Raw genomic sequence first — 24,536 nt, 5'->3', positions numbered from 1 at the left:
AAAAGGCCAGGGGAGCTGCAGCAAAGGCACAACATGGTGGACAGGCACCTGCTCTTCAGGGCTCCTGCCTGGAGCCAAAGTCCAGGCTCCTGGCTTCCCAGCCTCCCCAGCACAAAGCTGAAAGCCACAGCATAGCAGCACCCAGGGCTTACAGACACATGGCTCTGTGCAAACCTGGGATTCAGGCAGCACACCCTACAGCAGATAGCAAGGCAGGTTTCAGGAAAAGCTTTACGTTCACTTTCCCCGCAGCTCAGCCTAGACTGCTATGTCTCTGCGTACTGTTTTGAAGAACAAGTGTTTCCACCTGGGCTTGTTTGGGCTCAGTTTAACAAGATGGGGATCTGCTGGAACACTCCAGTCCCTGGGCACTGTCCAGTTTGTAGAGTGATGGGCTGCTTGCCTAAAAAGCTAAATATACCAAGAGGTTGTGGGATACTGAATGCTATTGTGTTTTACTTCTTTTATGTTGGATGTGGCAGAAGGGGAAGGGAAAGTTGCATACAACAGTATTTACAGTTTCCTCCACTTTTCTCCATGCAGCCAAGGCAACAAGGCCGTGCTGTGGTTTCTAACTTACACAATGCTGTCCTTTGCTTGCATAATACTGGCACAATCATGAAATATTAAGTTCTGTCTTTTTTAATGTTTTTGTAATCCTAACTGGCTGATTTCTCCCTACCTCTTTTTTCTTTTCTACTACTAGTTCTGGAGTTACAGAAAGTGCACTTCCTGTAATTTCAAGGAAACTTTTTTGAGACACTCAGTGCTTGCTTTTCCCTCTGGATAACGCTATCCACTCAACCTCCATGAATTCCCCACTGTCTGAACAATTGTTCTTTCCAACCAGTTTTTGGAGTTGTAAGGTGAAAACACTCCATATTACAAAATGCAATTTAACAACAACAACAAAAAAAAAGGAGTGGGGAGGGAGCAACCAAAACCTAAACAGGTCCTTTTCCCCCTCATGCCTCCTACATTAGCAGAGGACCAAGAATTTTACTTCACCAATGTTTTTTCTTATTTTCTCAGTATGCCTATCCCTGCTTAAGTACCAAATTCCAGGCACTGTGTCAATAGCTTGAGGTGAGGGAGCATCACACCTGGAACCAATGTTCCCTCATTTTAAACCAAATGAAAAAACAGAATAGCAACCTGCACCTGGCAGGTTACTGCCTTCTCAAGGCTTTGAGGTGCTCATCTGGGGCTCCTGCTACACATCTTGGTAAAATCCATGGCCAGCTGAGCTTGTAGAGGCCCTAACAGACATCCTAGGCAATTTGTAATAGAACTTTAAGTATTGGATTAAGATCCCCATGTTAAAGACTGCAGGAGCAGTCTCTGCAAAGGTAAATGGTATTTCTGAATAAGACAATTAAAATCAGTGAAACTGGGAGCAGATTTGTCTCCGATAGGTCAGAGTAACACTCACAAGTGTCCTGCAAGGATCTGAGCAGGATCCTGCCCTCTTGGCCTTACTGTCTCCAAAGGGTCTCCTCCAGATTAAACCCTAACTCTACTCTGACTCAAACTCTTCCAAGTTCAGGTGATGGAAGCCAGCTGGAAGCACAGACCCATCCTGCTGCCTACCACCACCCTTCTGCAAAGGGCTACAGTCCCTCTGACAACAGGCTGTACCTCTGTGAGAGCAAGACCTTCTCAAGGAAACACCTCAATACTGTTTTTCAGGATGTAAAACGTGCAGATAATTCAGTGTTCTGGGATGTTTCAATAGCATGCATTTTAAGAAGTAAATCTACAGATCTCATTTAGACTGACTATCTTTATAGCTTTTATTTGCACTGTCCCTTTTTAAAAAAAATAAATAAATCATATTTTATTTGTTCACACCAAAGTAACAGCACCTATTCTGTATTAAACCACAAATGAACTGCTCCCTGGAGCAGCAGTTTAGTACTGCCTCATTGTATTTTGGTATTCCTGTTACCTCTTCGAAAGCTGGTATTTACCAGTGGTTTGAAAGAATCCCTTTCTAAACAATTCACCATTGGTCTTGCAACAGTAGCTCTAGCTTAACAGCCAGGTTGCATTCCTGTAATTACTTAAAGAATAAGAAAAAATTAAGAATTTACTTAATAATTCCCACCAAATCCTACTAACTCTGCAAGTCAGTACTTTAGGGGACACACTTCTTTTAGTCATACTGCTTCAGTCCACAGGTGTCCCTCATCATGTACCCATATCCACTGTTGGATGGGAAAATGAAGAGAAACTCTTTAATGAGCTGCTGTTGTCTTCCTCAGTAGAGCTGGAGGTTTCAAGTGTATCAACCCTTCAACTTCTGACCATTCATTTGTAAAAGCTGAAGAGTTGTATTATGGGAAATAATCACCGGCCCTACGCTTTGTTCACCATCACCAAAAAACATCTGTTGCAAGCATGACGGCCATGAAGTTACTACCGTACATTTTGGCTTGTATTGTATTTGCAGATGGAAATGTTCCCCATAAACTTAGATGCTTATTTCTTGCTTTGTAATGCTCGTGCAGCAAACAGTTTTAGTTGCAACTCGTGTGCTATGAATTCTAAAACCTGTATTGAATTCCAGTTTAAGATGTGGGTTACCATAGGAGACATTTTGAGTAGCCAGGACAGGCCATGACTTGGTGTGCATGTTGACGCTAGCCAAGAGCTGCATGCCGCTTCCAGGGGAGGTGGCTTTTTCAAGCTTCAAGACTGACCCTTCTTCAGCACCATTTCCACAGTCTTCCAAGCCACACTTCCCCAAATGCAAAATGGCCAAACTGAGGCAAAATGTTCAGGCTTAGCTCTAGAAAGCTCAGCATGGTTTGCTGCATGAGACTTTGCCTCTGCCTGTCTGTTGGGCATTATTTGATACATCCTGGGATTTCAATTGCATATGCAGAAAAAAAAAAAAAGAGAGAGAGAGAAAGAAAGAAAACACAGAACATAACTTAGGATGTGGTTTCACAGGCAGTTCAAATCAATATAAAATTGCACTGATGCTGAAAGTGGAGGTCCTAGCCTCGCATTGCTCACATACTCCTGCCCTCTCTCACGCTTTTGTTCTGAAACCACGAGGCCATGGGATGAGTCCAGATCAGAGCACTAATCTAGCAGAAAACAAATTCTTGTCTTTTTAGAGTTGGCGTTCGTTTGGATTGGCAAATCGCTGCATTCCTCATCTAATCTGACCTTTTAAAAAAGTATTTGTTAACACTGAATTCATCTAAGATTTACAGCATGCTATCCATCCCTATTACCACAACAGCACACGCTCTGTGTCAAACCCTCTCTGTTTATGTGCCACATCTCCAAGTTGCATCCAACATGGAGAAACAACTTGACCTCATACAGGTACAGGCGCCTGATAGGCACACACTGACCCAAGGCTCTGCTGCCCCAGAAAGAGGTGTCATGGCCTTCCCTTTGACACATTTCTACCATCCCTAGAAAGTGTTTTGGGCATACCTAAAAGGACAGAGACACTGCTCATTTGTAACACAGCACGAGCTTTTATAAGTAGAAGTTGTATCAAAGGTTTCCCTTTTGCCATCAGAAAGGTTGGTTTGTCAACCATGTGGAAGTTGCTAGTGTTAGCCATACTCTGAGGAAACAACATAATGCCAAACTGGGACAGGAGAAACCATCACTGGGGCGTGCTCATTAAACTACAAAATCTGTTTTCAGGTTCTGGTGATCTGAGGAGAGTTTCCAGAGCCTGCTGGGGCTATTGCTTCCCTTTTCTGGTGGCTGAACAGGGACAGGCAGAGCCCCACAGACATGTTTGGCACACGCATCTCCCTTTGATGGTTTCCATGTGCAGCAAAATCTGTTATTCTGCAAGAGTATCCAAAGGTGGTATAAAGCTTTCTGGTGGAAGCAAAGGCTGTGAGTAAATACAGAAATAGCCTGTCAAATCCTTTCAGAGCCAAAGTAATGCATGACTGCATGCAGGTTCCTCTCCTCCCTTATTCCTCCTCCCTTCTCACTTACCCATGGGAAGAGCAAACCATCACCCAGTGTCATCAACTGGATTACAGCCTTTACTGAAGCACAGAAGTCCTCTTTCAGGATTGACAATATTTAGGAGATCCAGAGCTCCACATGCACCACCCCAGCCAGCAAGAGCTCTGAGACCACTGCAGGGGCCAGAGCTACTTGCCATCCACAGGCCAGCAAGGACTTTTAAAGCAATTGAAAATGAAGGTGAAAAATGGTCATTCATGGAAGAGTCAGAAACTTCACATATAGGTGGGTTAAGAAAGCCTTAATAACCAGAAAAGCCAGTGCTTCTCTGCAATGAGGGAATGGTTTCCATACTGCCGCTCAGCTTCCTTTGCATACAGTATAGTGAACCCTATCCCAACATTTATGTGCATTGAAGGCTAATCAAGATCTTGTAAGTTACCAGGCCTCTTACTGTTATTGAATTTCCCTCCATTCCTTATCTGGAGTAGCTATTACAATTCCAGGTATTCAAGTGAACGTCATTCAGAAAAGATAAGGTAATAAGCCATTGATATAGGACCTTTATATTTAGATTCCCACATATCTAGCTCCCTGTGTATGTTATTAACCATGGTAGAAAAAGGGGTTTTAAATTACCCAGCATTTCCTTCTGAAATGAGGTACAGAATAGAAATTGCTTGGCAGATATCATCTATCCCTCTTCATCAACAGAGAAGAGAGTTATCAGGGTAATTTTGCCTGTTTTTCTACAGGAATGCCAATTTTGGGGGTTGACCCCCACATGCCTCCATTAACACATCCATTATATTTCTTTGAAAGGAGAGATGAAAATACTTTTATCTGTTTGATGAAGCTTTGGGGAAAAAAAATCCTTTTAGACACATGGTCCTCTAGACCATATTATCTTCTTAATATTAATTAAGGCATTAGAGATATAAATTAATGCTCTACAGTACATTCAGCAAAAATTACACAACCTGCTAAATCTATGCTAGTTGATAACAAGTGCTTCCTTTCACATTCAGAACTTCTCTGAAGATGCTGAGCTTTGCCACACAACCAGAATTTAATTTCAAGTATATAAGACAAAATAACTGCTATGGGATGCATTCACATTAATTAGGACTACTTTTGATTTGAGCCTTCCTTTAAACTCTTAAATCTTTTCAAATGGCACAAGAAATATTCAAGGTCCATGTGACATTACATCACCAATACAGAAAAGAAGTCTTAAAATGCACATACCAAGAATTTCCCAAAGAATTTTGGATGAAATGGTGCTTCTCCAGACTTAGAAAAACCGATGTGGGATGGATAATACGATGCAGCAGCTTGCTGCAGAGGTGCCATGCCCTACATCCCAACACTCCTGCCTCGTCTCCTGGACGCAGAGCCCTACCTCCTCCCTTGCACCAGCTCTGAAACTCATCAGACTCTTTGCTGACCTGATGCACCTCTAACCCAGCAGGAAAACCTTTTTTTTTCATTTCTGCCTGCTTACTAAAATGCACGGACCTGCAGGCAGGTATGGCACGTGCCAGGGCCGGCTGGGGTGAGTGGACCTGTTGGTGGCAGCGGACCGAGCGCCCAGCCCTGGTCACCTCGTGCAAGCTGTGAGCAGGCTGCCACGGCTCAGCCGGATCAGCGACCTGAACCTGCTCGGTGAGCAGGTCAGAATGGGACAGGGAGGAGCAGAGCGGAGAAACTGCTCTCTCTTGGTGGAGGCAGCCTGCTACATCATGCTTTTAAGAAACGATTGGACTGTGCACTTAGTCACATGGTCTAAAATTTTGGGTAGACCTGTGCGGTGCCAGGAGTTGGACTCAATGATCCTTATGGGTCCCTTCCAACTCGGGATATTCTATGATTCTATGATCACCTCGAGTCTACCATTTTCATCCCAACCTTCTGCTTCCTTCTTTAGCAGATGAGCACTTACGGGTCTAGCTGTGGCCACGTGGGACAGTCCTGCCTCCAGCTGCCATGTCTGCCCTTGCTGGGCCACCACCAAACGGCTGCAGGGTCAGCAGAAGGGAAGCGGTGCCTTTTTTGCAGATGCCTTAAAGCACTGAGGAATGTGAGCTTAGGCTGAAGCGTCAGAAAGTGGAGGTTCAGCTTCCAGAGCTGATGTGTTGCCATGCTCTGGGAGCTCAGCAGGCAAAACCTGAAATGTCCCACCTTACCTGTGACAGAGCACCACCGCCAGAAGCTCTGTCAAGCAAAGTTCACTCTCAAGGGCAGCAGAACAAGACAGACCACACAATTACAAATACATAGTACAAGTCCCTTAGCTTTAATACCGTTCTAGCAAAACAACAGAATAAAACCAAGTACATCTTGATCACAAACAAAAATGAAATTTCAGGCCTTCTTTGAAAACGGGATTGTCAGATGCACACAATTTCTTCTTTAAAAGTAAGCTGCACATTCCAAAATGTGTTGACCTAACAGGTGGGATGGGATGGGATGGGATGGGATGGGATGGGATGGGATGGGATGGGGTAGGGCATGACAGCAGAAAATGTCAGGGGGACAACAGTAACTTCTTTTTCAAAGTAATGGAAGCGTTGCATAGGTCACCTAAATGATGTTTTGGAAAGGGGTTCATACCCTACCTATCTCTAACCACCAAAGCACGAGTTTGTGGCATTTCATATTCGAAATATACTGAAGAGCTGACAGCCTACTGACTCCTCCTGTGCTGCCGTGATGTCTTCCACAGGTTACACGGAGCAAGCTGTAAATTTGAGCTCCTACTCTTGAACTGGGAATTAATCATTACCAAAAAAAAAAAAAAGAAAAGAAAAAAATAAAAAGCTTAAGCTAGAGCCACGACATGCTAAGTGAAAAGCAGCATTCCTGTGCTGTGTGGCACACTGCTGGGAACATTTTCCGTGTTGTGCAATACATTCAGATGTGTGCTGAATCAGGTTTAATTTTTCTATGAACTTGTGTCAGGCAGCAAGACCCAAAGCCAAGAGAAAGTAAAAGCACTGGGGTTACAGCACTCCGGCTCTACCTGAAGAGAACAAAATGAAACAAACAAACAGCCCCCCTAGAAATTGAGAGGACACTGGATTAAAATCAAAACTGCTGAGTTGACGTATTTGAAAACCCCATAATGATCATACCGAGCCATCTTGAAGCAGGTCCTTTTTCAAGATCTGTGCCATTACACCTATTTCTATGAATGCGCAAGTCTTTGCTGCAATTTCTTTCAGATTATCAGCTGAAGCAAGCATTCAAGACTCAGCCCTAGCCAACAGGACTTTAAGTGCCCCAGCTACTGATGCGCAATAGCAGAGACCATGGAGCTCCTTCCCAGCCCATGGCTCTTGCAGAAAGAGTTTGTTTTTATGCAAAGCGTATTGATTTATTGCAAGGTATCAGGAATTTCTGAATGGTCTGGTCAGCTTTACATGCTTCACTGACTTTTGAAATAAAAGCAACAGAGCTTCTGCTTAAATCAACGCTGTAAGTCACCAGTTTAAAGGTTAACACTTGATTGTGCAGCACAAGGAAGAGACACTTATCTTCCCAGTCCAAGGACTTCTGGTTTTCTGACCAGTGGCACATAACATTGTAACGGATTGTTTTGAAATACGCTTTTGCAGAGATATAAACGAAGCAGGGTGCAAGAGGACTGGCCTCCGAGCCCTGGGGCAGGCTACCAGACGGCTCGGGACCCGCTTTCCCACACGCTGCGACTTCAGGGACTGGTCACCCAGGCTGTCCTGTCCCACTTTAGGCAGTTTCCAAATCCCAAAGGTGAGTTAAAACATCGGCTCGGCCGCCTGTTGAGCCAAGAGCTGGAGCCAAGGGCACCCGGCTCCTGCTGGCGGGCATGGGGGCTGCCATGGGACGAAGGAGGGACCCGGCCGCGCCAGGTGCCCCGCAGGCAGCGCGTGAAGCAGCTCCTCCAGGAGTCGTTTTGGGAACCCACGGGAGCGATTCCAAGCACAGTGTCAGGCCGACCCACGAAAAAAAGGCGGACCGCTGCCGCTGGCCTGTGTTGTCATACATTGCTTACGTTTGTTTTAATTTTAAACCCAGAGTCAGTCCAAGGTTTGTTACACAAACATATGGCACCCGTATTACATTCTGCCTCTTATTTATAGAAAGTACCGTGGCAGTCCAGACAGCGCAGAGATGCCACGATGTTAACATTTATTATTAGTCTGACAAAAGAACAAAAATAAGCCTGTAGAAACCGTGACTTAAAGTTTAAGGGATCAATTGGAATAAGGAACCAAAGCATGAAGTTGGGAGTGAAGAAAATCCCTCCAGCGTTAACAAACACGCAGTCCCCAGGCCGCTGAGTCATTTTGTTATATAAATACACCCCTAGAAAGGTAGTTTGTTGAAAAACCCAAGCCCTGAAAACCCATTACCACATTTAACGCGGGCCCGATTAACGCCGATATGCCCCAAAGCCCCGGGAGCACCCAGGCAGGAGCCCTCGCTCCTCCCGCTGAGGAACGCAGCTTTTGGGACAAAGGGTAAGCCTTAATTACGCCTTTTTATTGCCCAAACTGCCATTTCCTCCTTATCCCAAACAAGCAGGGAAGGCTAATGGCACGTTACTAGCCGTGCTAGCGATAAATGCCATTACTAGATTTTTCCATTCCAGCTGCTAAGGCAGAGGCAGCAGGGGCCCAATCCTCTAGCCCTCTTCCTAAAAAGAAAGGAAGGAAAAAAAAAAAAAGGGGGGGGGGGGGAGCAGGACAGAGCACACTGGCGGCACCCGCAGGGCCGAACCTTCTGGAAGCATTTATTAGCTTTGGCCGCCGACCAGAGCGGGCTGCAGGAGCAGGCCGGGGCTGCAGCGGGGCCTGGTTAATCTGCAGCCAGGCCCGGGCGTGAGGGGGGCGAGTGGGAAGCGCGGCCTAGGCAGGGCTCCAACAGTTGGGGTTGTGCTGGTTTTTTGTTCCTTTTTTTTTTTTTTTTTTTCAAAAAAACTTTATTGGGAGAACTACAAAACATTTACAGTACAAAGTTTACAGTCTCACACAATTTGTAGTGAACTGACTCCCGAAAAATATATTACAACTCAAGTTGACTTATCCTTTAGTTACATTCAAAACATACTTCTGTTAAAGTAGTCCAAAAGAGTACATAGTGCTCAATCTGTACCTATGTACAAACAAAACTAAGCTACTGCTCATTCATCCACCGTCCAGGAAAGTTTCGGAAAACTCCCGCCTTTCTACATAAGAAAAAAAAAATTACAAGTTTTGGAATTCAATTAAACAAGATATGCTCGTGTACTGTATAAAGTTTCAGATCCAAAGATGGCCTCCATTCTTATAAAATAAAGAGTGGTGAAATTTTGCTGTAGTTAAAACCCATCCCTACATTCAAATTATCATCTCAAGCATTAAGAAAAATACTTATTTGGTTGAGAAATATTTAAGGCAAGCATGGACCCTCAAGAAGGCACTGTGAGACATAATACTGGGACCCCCAATTATTGCTACATACTTTGAGACTATATCACAGTGTGATTGGTGGAGTTAGGCAACAAGAAATACTTTTTGGTTACTTTAAACAACTCTGAAATTAGATTTGCCACTTTGAAGTCTGATTGCAAAGTCAGTCTTTTTTTTTTGTTGGTTTGTCCCCCCCCCCCCCCCCCCTTCTTCTACTTGTTTGTTTTTCAACTCGGACGGGCTACAACCATTTACATTCTAAAAAACCCATAGAAATTGCTCAAACTACTTCCACAGCATCGAGACCGATTTCTATAAAGAAACCATGCAATCTTTCAGATTTACGTAAACAAGGAAAGAAATTAATGAAATAAATATTACATACAATCTCTTAAATTAAGAATTTTACTCATTTACAATAAAATAACCAAGTGAAGTTACAAAAAGGCATATATTACTGTGAAAAGAACACACTCCACATTTCGCCGATTAATAATGGCAATCATAATTTAAACATAATAAAAGAATATATATCTATTGCTTTTCATCATACCCGATAAATACAGTATGAACAAATTACCAATGTATACTTTTCACAAGATAATAAATAAGTTAAATAGTTTCATATTGAGTTGTGTGCAGTGACTCATTCATGCAATCAACTCAAACAGCTAAAAAAAATTAAAAAAATCAGCAGTTATTCTCCAACAATTACAAACTAAACTCAGTTGAGTGCTTCCAAATAAAGCAACAACAAAAAAAATTGTTCTAAGCCAAACATCCACTAAGTGGTGGCAATGGAACCAATATTAAACTTTGGAATGAAGGTTTTAGCATTTGTTATAATAATAATATATAGATATATAAAAAAAAGAAGGTTGTTATCAAGGCATATTCTTGGCAGGATGTTGGATTTCTCTTTTCTTAAAAAAAGCTTATAGGTTTTAGTTATGTTCTGTGTTTTTATCTGAACTGGATTGAAAGACAAGAACTGCTCGGTGGCTTTTCTGCGTGTGCCTGCAGATGTGGAGGAGCTGAAAAGGCAGAACCCGCGCTCCCCGGATTGTTTGTTGCTTTCTGGTGGTGTCTTTGCTAACGCTCGTGTTTTGTTTTCTTTCTTTTTTTTTTCTCTGAACACAGATGGAATGGCTGCTGCTGGTGCGTATCATAACTTGTCTCCAAAGAACAACAACAACGAAAAAAAAAACCCCAAAACAAAAATCCCCTTCTTCCAAGGTCTCTCTATAAAAATAGGTTTGTTCAGTTCACGTCACTCGCCCTTTCGCAAAACGCTTTTTTGTTCAGCTCTCGGTGGATATATAGATAGATATACGTATAAAAAAAAAAAAAAAAAAAAAGAGCAGGGCTCTCTCTCTCCGCCCTGCGACTTACTTGCGCTCGCGGCTGCGGGGGGGGCGCGGGGCCGGCCCGGGGGCGGCGGCGGGGGGCGCAGCGGGAGCAGCAGCAGCAGCAGCAGCCGCCGGCCTAGTCGTCGGAGATGGAGAGGCGGCTGAAGATGGGCAGGCGGCGGCCCGAGTCCAGGCTGGGCGACTCGGAGCCGCTGAGGGAGCCGGAGCTGAGGGAGCCGCTCAGGTAGCTCTCGCGGTCCGACAGCGAGTCCGGCGGGCTGGGCGGCGCGTCGAAGACGGGCGACTCGGAGAGACGGCGCAGGGGCTGGAAGCTGAAGGGCGGCGAGGCGGGGGGCGGCGGGCAACCCCCCCCGGGGGGCGGCGGCGGCGGGGGCTGCTGCTGCTGCTGCTGCTGGCAGCGGTAATAGGCGGCGGCGGCGGCTGCCGCGGCGGCTGCGGCGGCGAAGCTGGGGGTGTGCAGGGCGAGGGGCGCGATGAGGCTGCCCAGCTCCTGGCCCGAGAAGGCGAAGGCGTTGTTGGCGCAGGGCGGCGAGAGCAGCTCCTCGCAGTACGACGAGGCCGAGGCGGGCGGCGGCGTGCGCGACCCGCCGGGGCTCTCCAGCAGCGCGGCGTCCAGGCGGCCGCCGGGGGGCGGCGGGGGCGGCGGGGCGGCGGCGTGCGGGTGGTGGTGGTGGTGGTGGTGGGCGGAGAAGCCAGAGAAGCTCAGGCTGTGGTGCAGCTTGGGCCGCTCGCTGCCCCCGCCGCCGCGGGGGTGCCCGAAGCCGCCGCCGCCGCCGCCTCCTCCCCCTCCCAGGGGGTGGTCACGGGGGGCGAAGGCGCGGAGGTCGCCGGTGCTGCCGGCGGGGTGCGGGGCGTGCTGGTGGTGGTGGTGGTGGTGGTGCGGGGGGGCGGCCGAGGCGGGCGGCGCGGCGGCCGTGCCCCCGCCGGGCGCCGGGCGGCGCTCGTCGGCGTTGTGGATGAAGTGGCAGCGGGGGCCGTAGGGGCAGAAGCCGATGGTGTGGAAGGTGCGGCACAGCTCGGTCTTGTACTTGGGGTGGCGGGTGAGGCTGCGCAGCTCGTGGAAGCCGTGCGCGAACTGGCACTTCTCGCCGTACTTGCAGGCGCCGCTCTCCTCGAAGGGGCGGCACAGCTCCGTCTTGTAGCGCGTCGAGTTGATGGGGGCCCCCCCGCCGCCGCCGGAGCCGCCCCCCTTCTGCTGCTGCTGCTGCTGCTGGAGCTGCTGCATGAGGTGCTGGCTGCGCTCGCCGTTCTCGCTGAAGGAGCGGTCCCGGAACTTGTTCTCCTTGTTGAGCAGGGCCGTGGGGCTGCTGCTGCCGCCGCCTCCGCCGCCGGAGCCCGTCTCCTTCAGGCTGCCGAACGAGGAGGAGGAGGAGGAGGAGGAGGAGGAGGAGGAAGAGCTGGAGCCGGTGGGGCTGGGGAACTTGGAGCCGCCGGCCAGGGCCGGCAGGTTGCTGGTCGAGTGCCGCCGCAGGAAGCCCGGCGCGAAGCTGGAGCTGGGGGGGGTGACCGGGGTCCCCACGGCCTTCTTGTCCAGCATGCTGCTCAGGTTGGTCAGGGACTTCTCCGTCTGCGAGCGGGGCGGGAGAAGGGGGGGACGGGGAGCGGGGGAAGAGGAGGAGGAGAGAGCAGAGAGAGGCGGGTTGCAGGGCGACCGCCAGCCCGCGCCGCCCCGGGCACGGCCCCGGAGCCGCGGACGGGGCAGGGACGGGGACGGGGGCACGGAGGAGCCCCGCGACCCCCGGGAAGCCGCCCCGCAGCCCCCTGCGGGGCTCCCCCCGCGCCCCGGCCCGGCCCTTACCTTGCACAAGAAGTCGATGTCGTAGAAGGCCGATAACAGCGTCGTAGACATCGCTAGATCCTATAATGGTCGGAAACGCAGGAAGGACCGAAAGATCCCGCTCCCCTCGGAGGGTTTGCAAAAGCCACGACTGGGCGGGAGGTGGCGGCGGCGGGGCGGGGTAGGGTAGGGGGGTGCCGGCCGCTCACGGATCCGAAACGCTCCCGTCTCCTTCCCGGCGGGGCGGCGGGAGCCGGGCCGGGGCGGCGGCGGCGGCTGCAGGGCAGCGGGCGACCGGCGGGAGCTCGGCGGGGCCCCGCGCCGCCCCCATATAAACGCCGCCGCCAAGGCACGGGGGGGAGGTGCCGGGGCCCAGCGCCCCGCCCGCCGACCGCCTCGCCCCGCCCCGCGGCGGGGCCGGCGCTGGCCGCCATTTCGGGTCGGCGCGGAGCCGCCGCCTCCTCCTCCTCCTCCTCCCTCCACCTCCCCCACCTCCTCCTCCTCCTCAGCCGCCGCTTGTGCCACGTAATGGGCCCGAGACAAAAGCCCGGGGCCGCCCCGGGGCCGGGCGGGCTCGTTCCCGGCTGCCCGCAGCACGCTGCTTCTCCCCCACACCCCCCCTCCTCGCCGCGCCCGGCGCTGTGCCGCCCCCTGCCGCCCCGCAACCGCCGCCCCGCCGCTGTGCGAAGTTGCAGTAGTTACAAACCAACCCCGGGCCCCGTTGCGCTGTGCTAGCGCCCAGCTCCGCGTTTGCTCGCTGCGAGCCGAGGAGGAGCCCTGCTTGCGGCCGCGCTCAGAGCACGGCGAGCAGCACTGGGCCGTGGGGCCGGCTCCCTCACCCATTAACCCAGCCCTCACGGCTCCGCAGAGTTACTCGGGTTTTATGGTCGCCGTGGACTTACTGCTACACTGCTCTGCGTCTGGATGTGCCCGTCGCTCAATATAAACGTGCACACACGCTTCAACTTCTTTCCAATAAAGCACAAAAAAAACAGGGCTACGAGGTAGCCTTACGCTCACTGCTTAAATAACCAAGGCCACAGAACCGAGCTGTCGTTTTAGTACTCACAGTTCCCTATTCTGCCAGATTTGCTGCTACACCAGTCCCAAAAGCTGGGAGCTGCGCTAACAGGCAGCTGTCAAACAGTTGTGCGGCCCCTGACTACTCTTAAAAGCGGCTTCCAGACATAACCTGGGCTACTCTTTGCCCAGGAGCTGCAAACAGATGCCAACAAATTAATTTCCAGGCTAGCTCACAGCGTGGCTTTATTGCATTAGATAACACACATCCTATGAAACAAGTTTCCATCTCGGATTCTAACATTCTCCTTTTGCTGCATGAAGTCTCACATTGCATTGTGAATTACTTACATAAGTAATCTCAAATCCTGGAAACCTACAGCGAGTACTTCCACTTCTGTTCAGACGTGAGTTTTTGCCTAGAGTGAGTTAGCCTGGTGTAGTTTGCACACATTCGTTAGGCTTAATTCGATAGCTTATCTTGGTTTACAGCAGATTCCTCCCCAAACTTACGCCGTCACAAGGAGTCGGCGACACGACTGGGATGCCATGGGCAGACCAGGACGGTCGCTCTTCGTGAAGAGCCCGGCCAGGAGCTGACACGGGGTCTCCGGCTGCAGCCCAGCGAGCGCCGCTGGCTGCAGAGCTGCGTTGCGTTGCGTTGCATTGTGTTGCATTGCCACCTCCCGGAGACCGGCAGCACGGCAGAGCCTGCAGCCCTCCCGAGCGCTGCGTGCTCGCTGCATCGTCACCCAGACGCGCAGCTAGGCTGTGCTAACGTACAGCTACGAGCCGCGAGGCTGAAAGTGAGCAGTCGCGTGTTGCACATAACTCTGTAACTTCCAAGGAGACTGGAGTAACTATATACATCGACTTACAGCTTTGTTTTGGCTATGCCCAGCTACAACCAGACCAAATGTAAAATCATAGCCCTCGACTGAAAGAACATAAATCCTTTTTAAAATAAGTATTTATTTTTGATGTCTCATTTTCACATCACAGCCAAATCCAAATTCCCAGAAAAATAAATCCACAAAGCGTGACAAACGTTTTTGTACCTCAGACAATGAAATGGTTGAGCACTGGACACATTCCATGCAGCTCTTACCCAAGGGCTCGCTGCAAAACCTCGGGAGGGAGAGCGCTGTAGCACGAGGATGCTTCCTGCACATTTCTGGTAGCCTCGTTCTACCGAGCAGGACCTTCTTTTTCAAGACTGCTTGGAGAGCAAGGTGTTTTGAAATAAAGACAAAACTATTTTGTTCTAAGTGGAACAGCTGCTTTGTTTTCAACACTGCCAACTTCATTTGAGAGCAATTTTACAAAAGTAGTTATTTGATTTACAGGAAACACAGGCATGCGAAGCGTAACTAATGCTGTTTCCATCTACAAAACAAGGTTACTAGCAAAGTAAGGATCCTTGCCTTCCTCCAGAGAAGAATGCAGTAAAATTTAAACTGTAGTCTAGAATTTGTCACGGATAAAGAAAGGATCCAAGGTTTAACTTAAAATAAAAATTTCCCTCATCAATTTAATAATTAACATTTTACCTGTCGAAAGGAGCCCCCCAAAAAGAAGTTTTTTTTCCTGGTATTAAAATACAGGAGGTAAAAATCCGGGATAAAATGTAACACAACGACAGGTGGCCTGCACCTGGATGAATGGAAAATATTAGGTTTAGCTGCTTTACTTCCTACAGTAGCTACAATAAACCATACTCAGCTGAATGAAATTAGCAAATGCATTTAAAAGGAATGGTCTTCCACAGCACACCTGACCAAAAAAAAAAAATAAATCAACAGACTCATATATGGAAAATGCGTTTTTAGCATGAATAGTGAATAGTTTGTTACAGGTTTAACTGGGGTTGTCATAGCAATACCTTAATTCCTTGAATATCCATAGAATTCAGTCCCCTGCCAACCCACTATAATGTCTGTAGTTCCCTGAGAATTAACTTTTAGCGTTTTGTCTTGTTTTAGTTTATTTTTTTGGACTTTCATTTTTGCAAATCTCATCAGACTTGAGCAAATTTATTATTTTAAGGCAGACTGATATTCTTTCATTCTGAATAGCCAATTTTGTGAATTCTGAAGTTTTTGAAAATTCTGGAGTCGGAGGAAGTGCTCTAAGAAGGTGTGCAACAAGCTGGGCTTGGTCCTGTGCCCTTCTGAACAGTCGATTAAGTTCTCCTTGATCTGGTAAGGTTAGATGAGTCACTTGTACAAGCCGTAAAAGGTGCTTACTAAGTTGTCTGACATTAGTTAACTTCTCTTCCCAAAAATTCACTTCCCCTTTATCAAACAGGTTATCATCTTCTTCCTTAACGAAAAGAAAACCAACAGCAATTAGGAAACGACTTGTGGGCTGGATAACAATGAAAGCATTTTGAAGTATAAGAAAGATACAAAGAGAAGTAGAGTGTAGAGCCTGTTACAGAACAGGTTATTTCTACTAAAAAAAAAAAAAAAGGAAAAATTCATATGCATCATTTTTCACAGGTTTTCAATGCAATATGAAGTTTCTTCCTTTGCCAAAGAAATTCTGCCTTCAAAAATGAGGCAGTTGAGGTATAACTCTTGGGGGAATAGTGGAAGTAAGTAGTAGTCCTAATCCTTAACATGTGCTTGCCTTCCACTGTAACTGTCTTGTATTTCAGAGAGACTCCTGTAACCAGCATGGTAATTTGCTATCTCATGGAGCTTTTTGAGTGGATTAAATGGAAAAGGAAAATGGTATCAGCCAGTGAAATATCAGAAAGGCGTACCTAAACCACAGGCTTAAGAGAAGTTTCGTAATACATTTTATGGTGCATATTAATTGTCAAACATCCCAAAGACATAGCTGTTCCCGCTACTTCCCCATTACCGTCTAGCCTGATTTTCATTCTTACAGCCTTGTCAAGGCGAAGGTAGCGCAGTGCTATATACGGCGTTAGGCTCTACAGAACCAACATGGCAAAGCTTTTCTTTGCGTAAATAATCCTTCTGAAGGCGATGGCTTAGGTAAGTGAGGCTGTCTAAGTGCTGTACAGAACCAGTCCTATGAAGATGGCATGAGGCTACCAAATACGTAGCTGCAATCTCTGGACAAGCAGCTGGGGGAACACAGTTCTTGAATGCCAGATGTGCCTGGCACCCGCAACAGCACTTTAGATTCAAGGCGGGCGATCATCTGCAATGCCACTGAATGCAATTAGTTACAGCTGCAGTCAACAATGATTTGTTAAGAACTCTTGATTTATTTCAATCTCTGTTTGTTGGTCTTTTTAATTTTATACTGATATTGCCAGGCCACTGACATCAACTCTATTTATTTATTCTAAATCTGTCCATGTGATTTTTTTTTTTTTTTTAATAATTGTACATACAATTAATACTGGAGTAATGACCGTCAGGGAATGGCTTCATCAGATTAGCCATTTCATTCTATTCCTACCGCAAGAAACACAGCCATCCCAATGTGAGGGAGCAGCTAGATGTTAGAATTACCAGAGCTGAAGTGTCCGAGCCTTGTCGTAGATCACTGTCTCCCAGCAGCCACTCCAGCAAGATCGGCATGCCGGCATGGGCTTCCCCCCACAGCTGAAGCAGCTCACACAGTGTGCCAAATGCTAAGTCCAAGGCCATCGGAGCATTCGCTATCCTAAGTGCAAACTCTGTTGAGAGAAAATATGTGCAACGAGGTATAGCAAGACCAGAAACATTTTCAAATAAGATCAGCACAAAAATGATTTCTTGAAAGCAGGTGCTGAATTTACACAAACACATCTAGAAGGATGAATCAGACTGCAAGTATGCCAGATGAGTATTTGTTTCTCTAACACCCGGAGTCTTTTTTCCAGTCCCAAAATCATACATGAAGCAACTGAAACACTGATGCCTAGTATTTTTCCTGCTCATATAGTGGCATTCCTTAACAAAGGTTCAAGTATACCAAGATGTCTGTTAAAAATTTGTTCAGAGACAGTCCTGACACTATTACATGGTGACTATTTACGCAAAACTGCAGCTATACCGTAAATGTGACCTGGTGATTCACTGGATCTCAAAAGCCTACAGCACATTGTATGTTTTAAAGGGCTGAAATATAGAAGGAATCATCATTTGGTATGCAATCTCTCTCTATATAGTAGGTTATACATTTATATACATGCACACATATGTAAGAGAGATCAAGCATGCAAGACAGGCTTAGAGAAGATGTTCGAGGAGGGAAAGACAGACACTGCTTACAATATCATCACAGAGATATATTTATACAGTTTTTGCTATCGGCTGCTACAGTTTTTTCCCCGGGGACTGAAGAAATGGACAAATCATGCCAGAACTGTACACAAAGCCATCATCCACACCAGATTTCTTCCCTAAACCTCTCCACTGCTCTCATCTGTGCAGATGATATTTTAACTATGTTGTTCCTAGGCCTGCTCACAATAATGGAATACATAAAAATGCCATCAGCCTTGTTTGCATTCAGATCCAACAGTTGCCTTCACCAATACAAGTTTATCCAGTGGTAATGTTAATGTAGTTTTTCCTTTTTTTTTTTTTTTTAAATGGGCATGAAGGAAGAGGACTGGAGGAGGAGCACTAATGAACAAGTCCCTGTAAAATTCCTGTTAGTGTAAAATGGATTTGGGCAAAATTTACCCTTGTGTCCACAGTCACCAGCAAAAAACAGCTGTTCACAGAAGGGTCTTACTTCTAAGTAGTAAGGACACATCATCCAGACACATCACCCTTGAAGACTGTCTTTACTGAGGCGGAAATGCAGCAGAGCCAGAATTATTCAGAAAAATCGATAACAGACATGGAAGGCTGACCTTACTTTTTGTGTCGGAGGGTCCTTAAACATTTCTCACAAAGGAAAACCACTAACATGCAAGAGGTACAACAGTGCAGTCCGGCACCAGCCACCCTTCACACCTCTGTTGTGCAACACTCCCTACTCCCTGTGCCAGCTGCAGATCTTCTGGAGTACTGGCACAGAAGAGCAACGAACAGTAAAACACGGCCTGCATACCAGAACTAGGGAAACAGGCGTGCCAACGAATACGGAAGAGCAAGAAACAACTGAAGGCAGAACAGGCTCAGAAAAAGATGGGTGCATGGTGTTTGACAGACCTGGCAAAGTACAGAGGACATCAGGGAGGACGAATTAGGATTTGAGACCACAAGAACAAAGGACTGTAATAAAGGAGGGAGTGAAGGAAAAAGAACAGATGGTCCCCTCTTTATCTTAGAGTTAGATGAGGGTAAATGGAAATCTCCTTGAACAAGCAACAGGAAGGTAGGCAGTCAATCTCTCAGTGACACTAATAACGTTACATATGCAGTTTGTCTCTGGTAGACAGTAAAATTAAATATTCAGGTCTGTTTTCTTCATGTCGAGACTTAGCACTGTATGGGGACACCCCTCAGTTTTGTCAGGGAGGGAGATTTCATTTATTTTAGGTGTTTTTGCTGGTGGTTCTTTCCAAGATCCACCCCCCCCCCCCCCAAAGCTTGCTTTCTCTGTTGCTGTGCCCTACTTTGAACATGTCTGCTACTCTGAAGGACAGGTACAATATTTGTCCTCTGTGGTTTGATTTGCTCAGGCCCGGGCAGAAACACAACTTCGTTCAAGCAGTGTGGGCACCTGCGACCCTCAGAAATGCTGACAGTCCCCGAGCTGCAAGGATACAAGCGGAGACAGCGTGGGGTTCTGAACTGGAGACGAGCACCCAGGTTACAAACACAAAGCACAACATTTTCAGAACAGTTCTTCTGAATTCTGATGATCCTCCAGAGTTTTACGGATGATTACTGAATGCCTGTGGTTGCCAATATTTATGTAACGCCCCTTGCTTGTGTCATTCGATCTGTCTTTGAGTATTTAGCAAATTAAGTGATGCTGGGAGCTAAAACCCAAACATGTCATATCCTACTGCTGTCTTCCCGAAGTTAGCTGTTGCTTTGGAGGACTGATTATAGATACAACTGCACACATCTAAAATATCTGCCATTTCTGGGATTTCCCCCCCCCCCCCCCCCCAGATTTAGACTCCTGAATCGCAAACGAAATCATGTGGTCTTTGTGGATAAGAACACTGGGTTCCTGAGTAATGCACCAGAACATACACTGGGGCTGAAAACTGACGAGGCAGCAAAACAAGTGATGCTCAGATTGAACTTGCTTGCTAATAGTTTTTCAACAGAGCAACGCAGAAGAAAAGGCTGCTCTGTGGTCACAAAGCATGGCAAGCTTGTAGAGAATCCTTGCATCCCAACAAAATAAGTTGGAAGGTTTTCTCCCCCCCCATAAAGAGGACAAGAGAAAAATTACACAAGTAACATTTATAGGAGGTCTAACACCCAGGCATGAAAAACCTCAACACGGCACTGGCCCAAAAGATAGCGACTAACCTCCAGTGAACTGCAGACACCAGTGAACTGCTCTGCCAACCAACACACCAGATCTGATGTGGAGACAAAGAAAACCAGAGCAGTGCTCCTTTGATAAGGCTGAAACTGAGACTTCAGAAATTCAGATAACAGACTGCCTACCTTGGGTCTCCAGTGGCCTCCTGGTACTTGAGGTGTCGGCACAGATTCAACGACAGATCAGGCTCTGGCAGCAGCAGAATTTGTGCTTCCCCCTGCCCATCCCACCCCTGCTGCAGGGCTCCAGGGAGGGCTGTAAGGCTTTCCATCACTTCCCCAGCTGCTGTCATTTACACAGCGCACTGACACGAACTGACTTCGATAGCAGTTGACACAAATATTTGATGCTAGAATAGTGCAGGAACTGATGTGGAGACTCCCATTGCCACAAGGGCAACAAAAGGATGGCACAAGTATACAGAGAAGGTGCATCACCCCCATAAGCTTTTGAGTGCTAAAGTTATTTAGATAAAGAACAGCAAGCACAGTTATGTACATACCCATGACTTAATAGGTATACGGTGCTTTCAGAGAGAAGAACATGCCATTGCTCTAAAAGTAACAGCAATGGATGCTGTAAGCACGTACATGATCTTTTAAGAAACTCACAGAAGGTGTGATGTCTTCTGAAAATGAACATACATGTCTTCACTGACGTATTAACTGGTGACAAGAACTGTGCCTCACATCGCAGCTTGCCTGTAAAACTTGACTGATTTTCAAGAAGCCACGGATTAGAGATTAGTTGATACTGTGTTCATGACTCATGCTAGGACTTCAGAAAGTGGTCTGAGCATGCTGAAGTTCACCAGGGGCAAAAAGGGCAGGTGGTTCTCCCGCACACACCCCAGCCTCTGGCCATGGCCTCCTGATGCTTCCTGCGAGCCAGCTCAGGTACTCTGCTGAGCACATGGTAAGCTAACGCTCAAAATAGCGAAATAGGAATTTGGCACGCACCTAAGTGCGTGGGTTCTGCTCGGTTAGCAAGCGGAGCTGGTCGCCCTGCAGCCAGATCTGGTAGGGTTGGGAGCTGGGGAAGGGAAGGTCCCGTGTCCCCTTAGGAGCACAGGAGGGAAATGCAGAAGGAGAACAAGACCTCCCTCTCAGCAAGCTGCTAGGTCAGGCCAGCCATAACCCGAAACTTCACCATCAGTCATGTAAACAAAATACTAGCAGAGATGACTCAAGTGGCTATTAATAGCCTTTCATAATATATAAGTAACTATTTATTTTAAGAAACTGAAAAAAAAACAACCTTCAAATGACAGATTTCTGGAAGCCGCTTACAGCTGATAGCCACAGGAACTAGAACAGCAGAAACCGAACCTGAAGATGTAGCTGTTGCCAAGCGCTGGGGAGTGTCATAGTGCTCCCACCACAACAGTTCAACAGGCTATCAGACTGTGTCAAAATGATCACTTATCTGTTTTTAAAATTTTAAAACATATTTAAGTTCCAACACACAAAAACATCACAGGCAAGATAAGCATTTTGTTAAATAAGTCATCATAGGGGCTGAAATAAAAAAAAATTTCTCTGCACCTCCAACAAGTAGCTACAAGCAGAATTAATACTACTCCTTGCAATGAAAAACAAGAGATAACCATCAGGTACTACATGTTTTTTTCATTTTCAGGAAGTGAATTTTCATAAAGGGAAAGGGGTTAAGTACTGCACTGTTTTAGTCTTCTTTGTTAATCCACCCACATAAAGATTAGACCTCCCACACGCACATTCATATACTCCAAAAGCTTTGATCATGCCAGATGTAAATATTTCTTATAGTAGCCTATTACGTGTGCTCAAACTATACAATTGTTCTCTGTTAAACCCTCAGTGATATTATGGAGAGCTGAAAGGATATATTAAGAGCATACACACAGAAGATTTCAGTGACAACCATGATAAAATATAGGCAAAATAGAAAAGCAGAACAGATTCTTTGCTTAAGAAGCCATTTTGTAATTGTTTTTATATTGGAAACTGTTAACTGAAGTAATTTTAGAACAAAGGGTAATGCAATTTGTATAAATGTATACACTGTGTTCAGAACAAATGCAAAGAGAAGCACTAGGAGGGAGCTTAGTGCTGTAGTGCTGAGAGGAAGCCTCATGACAAATAGTGTACCAACAGCGAGGATGTTTGCAAGCAAAACGTAAAGGATAAATTGACATCAAAATTACAGAAAGTATTTTAGGTAGACAAGGCATATTCTAGTGTGGTAATTTTTTTTTTCTCCACAGAATGCTGCGTACCTACCTAGGAATACCCACTACTGCATCACTATCAATACAGTACCTTGTAACACACCAGTAAAGTAAGGTAACAATGCCCTTGCTTCAGAGACAAGCATGCACATTTACACCCACGAAAGCTGAAAGTTTTGCTTGGCAAAACTGGGGATTGATCTCAGGCTGATACATCACCTAAACAAGATGATGAATGTCAGCAAGAGATCTGATTGCCATCCAAACGATGGGAGATCGAGCACCACAGTCATTAATACCTGTAAGGTTAGATTTGAAATTTTTGAATTTTTTTTTTTTTTGAAAATAGATTGAAAATTTCAGCCATTGAATCAATACTCACTTTTGCTAGCATTGATGGTTTTCTTTCTGGTGTTAAGTAATAATCAAGTTTACCCCTAATTCTTGACATATCAAGTAAAAGAGAGCCCGAGTGACACGTAACTGCAGATATATACACACATGGGTTTCCCCAAACTTAAAAAGTCTTAAGATTAAAATAAATAAATAAACAAATCTTACTGGTCCATCCTAAGAGTTTCATAAACTGGTAAATAAAATGAGGTTGGAAACCACATTTCTTATGCTGAGATCACCTGCTCGTATGTTCTAATTGGATTTAGATGGGAATTGTGCAGCTCTGCAGCAGTGCAGCACACAAGTGTCTGGCCACCAGGAAAACAACAGGAAAAAAGAAAGGTAGTGGCAGGGATGGAAAGTAAAGGGGCGTTCATTCCCACTCGGCCTCTACAGATTGAAAAAAGACAACTGAGAGGTAGAAAAACAACAACAAAAAAGAAAATACATAAGCACTAACTGGGGCTTCCAGATAGTTCGCAGATGACTGTTTGAAAGGGTGCTTGTTCATTGCACTGTGTCAGTTTAAGTTACAAACATCAAAATTTCCAGTTTTTAAAATGACCATTTATGTAAAATCTAATATATAAGCAGAATCCTTTTTATAGCGTTTCATAAAATCAAAGGCAATTAGATCATTTCTATCCTCTCGAGAAATATCATTCCCTAGATGACGTACAACTACCTCATCTGTTTTCCATTTTCTTGCCTGAATCTATTTTACAGCCACACTTTTTCAGGATGACTTTAAGAAGAGGCCCTTCCTGACATCATGCTACAGGATGTCAAAACACAACACTATTACAAAACAAACTAATCAAAACTAATTTGTTAATAGTTGCAGTCTCCAAGTATAGCGGCCGTAATGTTGCTCTCAGCTTTGCCTTTGATTACAAACAGATCTCAGTTAATAACATCTCTGATTATGACAGAAACTCACAGCTCAGGACCAAGCAGAAAATTAAAGCCCATTCTTGAACAGAAAAGCACAAACATATTAATCGTCTTTTCAAGCCCATGTTTGGAATGTGAACAGAACAGTATTTTCCAACTCCAAATTATTTTTTAAATGTATGTGCATATGTGTATAGACAAGCTCTTCCCATACATGCCATGCCTCCTTTGCACAAAGGGTTTTATTACAAAACAACCACAGCTAACAGATCTTTCACAGGAAATGAGCATTTGGACTTTACCACTTGCATTACCGTTTTTTCAGAAACACGCCCCCTGCCCCCCAAAGGCACACTCCAATTTAAACAGCAAAAAAACAATACCCCCTGCATAAACCCACAGAACTTTTGAACAGACTTTTGAAAAGGTAAAAAAAAAAATATGTATTATTCTTCAGCTAATTGTTTAGAACATTGCCAATGAGAATATAAATATGTTTAACTCAAATTAGGTGTGTGTTGGATAAATGAAGATGTATACTCACAGTTTCTAAATTAGTATCGCTAGAACTAAATATATGGCTGAGGTCTCTTATTATTGGCATGTTCCAAGTGAGGGACTTTTTGCTTAGCACTGAGGAAGATTAGCAGATGTGACTGAGATGTGTGTTACAGCTGTGCTGCAGGAACATGGGAGGCCAGTTTGTAACATAGCTGGGACTGTAGTGTCTGGAGATTGGTGGTCAAAGGTTCGTTATAGAAGGGATAAAGGAATGAGGAAAGTATGGGTAATCAATATAGGAGACTGTATATAAAATTCTTCTCTCCATAGTGCCTGAAACCCAATATAATTTAGGGCTACATTCAAATACTTAAAAATATTTTTAAAACAGTAATGAAAAGGCAGGCTTTGCTTCGTTACTGTGTGTCACAGCCACTGCCATCACAGCTTGCATAAGGAGCCTGTCGAGATCTGTAAGCTGCTGCCCTGTTTACTCACTTGCAATTAACATGCTGATAAGAAAAAAAAACACTTAATATATTATTCACATGAACACTCCATTT

General features: G+C 46.0%; 2 protein-coding genes across 2 annotated transcripts in view; both read right to left on the bottom strand.

Annotated features, from left to right (window-relative positions):
• Nucleotides 1-10,865: 10,865 nt before the first annotated feature.
• Nucleotides 10,866-12,633, bottom strand: ZFP36L2 (ZFP36 ring finger protein like 2). Its single transcript, XM_035559214.2, has 2 exons — nt 12,552-12,633; nt 10,866-12,320 (listed from the first exon to the last, which is right to left on the bottom strand). The coding sequence occupies exons 1-2, from the start codon at nt 12,600-12,602 to the stop codon at nt 10,869-10,871; spliced, it is 1,503 nt and encodes a 500-aa protein (XP_035415107.1). The 5' UTR covers nt 12,603-12,633; the 3' UTR covers nt 10,866-10,868.
• Nucleotides 12,634-13,253: 620 nt separating this feature from the next.
• The window catches only part of THADA (THADA armadillo repeat containing), a 166,635-nt gene continuing 155,352 nt past the window's right edge, over nt 13,254-24,536 (bottom strand). The window contains exons 37-38 of the mRNA XM_035559176.2: nt 17,042-17,208; nt 13,254-15,872 (exon numbers count right to left, since the gene is read on the bottom strand). Of these exons, the coding sequence (XP_035415069.1) occupies nt 15,534-15,872; nt 17,042-17,208 (506 nt within the window). The 3' untranslated portion in view covers nt 13,254-15,533. The remainder of the gene's footprint in view (nt 15,873-17,041; nt 17,209-24,536) is intronic.

This window comes from Cygnus atratus, chromosome 3 (assembly GCF_013377495.2).
Source record: "Cygnus atratus isolate AKBS03 ecotype Queensland, Australia chromosome 3, CAtr_DNAZoo_HiC_assembly, whole genome shotgun sequence".
In the NCBI taxonomy this organism is placed as follows: domain Eukaryota; kingdom Metazoa; phylum Chordata; class Aves; order Anseriformes; family Anatidae; genus Cygnus; species Cygnus atratus.
The sequence above is the reverse complement of the archived record's forward strand: the minus strand, read 5'-3'. Positions and strand labels throughout refer to the sequence as shown.

Excerpts from the sequence above, each read along its gene's own strand:
- ZFP36L2 (XM_035559214.2), bottom strand. The coding sequence starts at position 12,602 with ATGTCTACGACGCTGTTATCGGCCTTCTACGACATCGACTTCTTGTGC. Across the intron at positions 12,321-12,551 it reads ACATCGACTTCTTGTGCAAG|ACGGAGAAGTCCCTGACCAA; the intron begins GTAAGGGCCGGG and ends CCCCGCTCGCAG.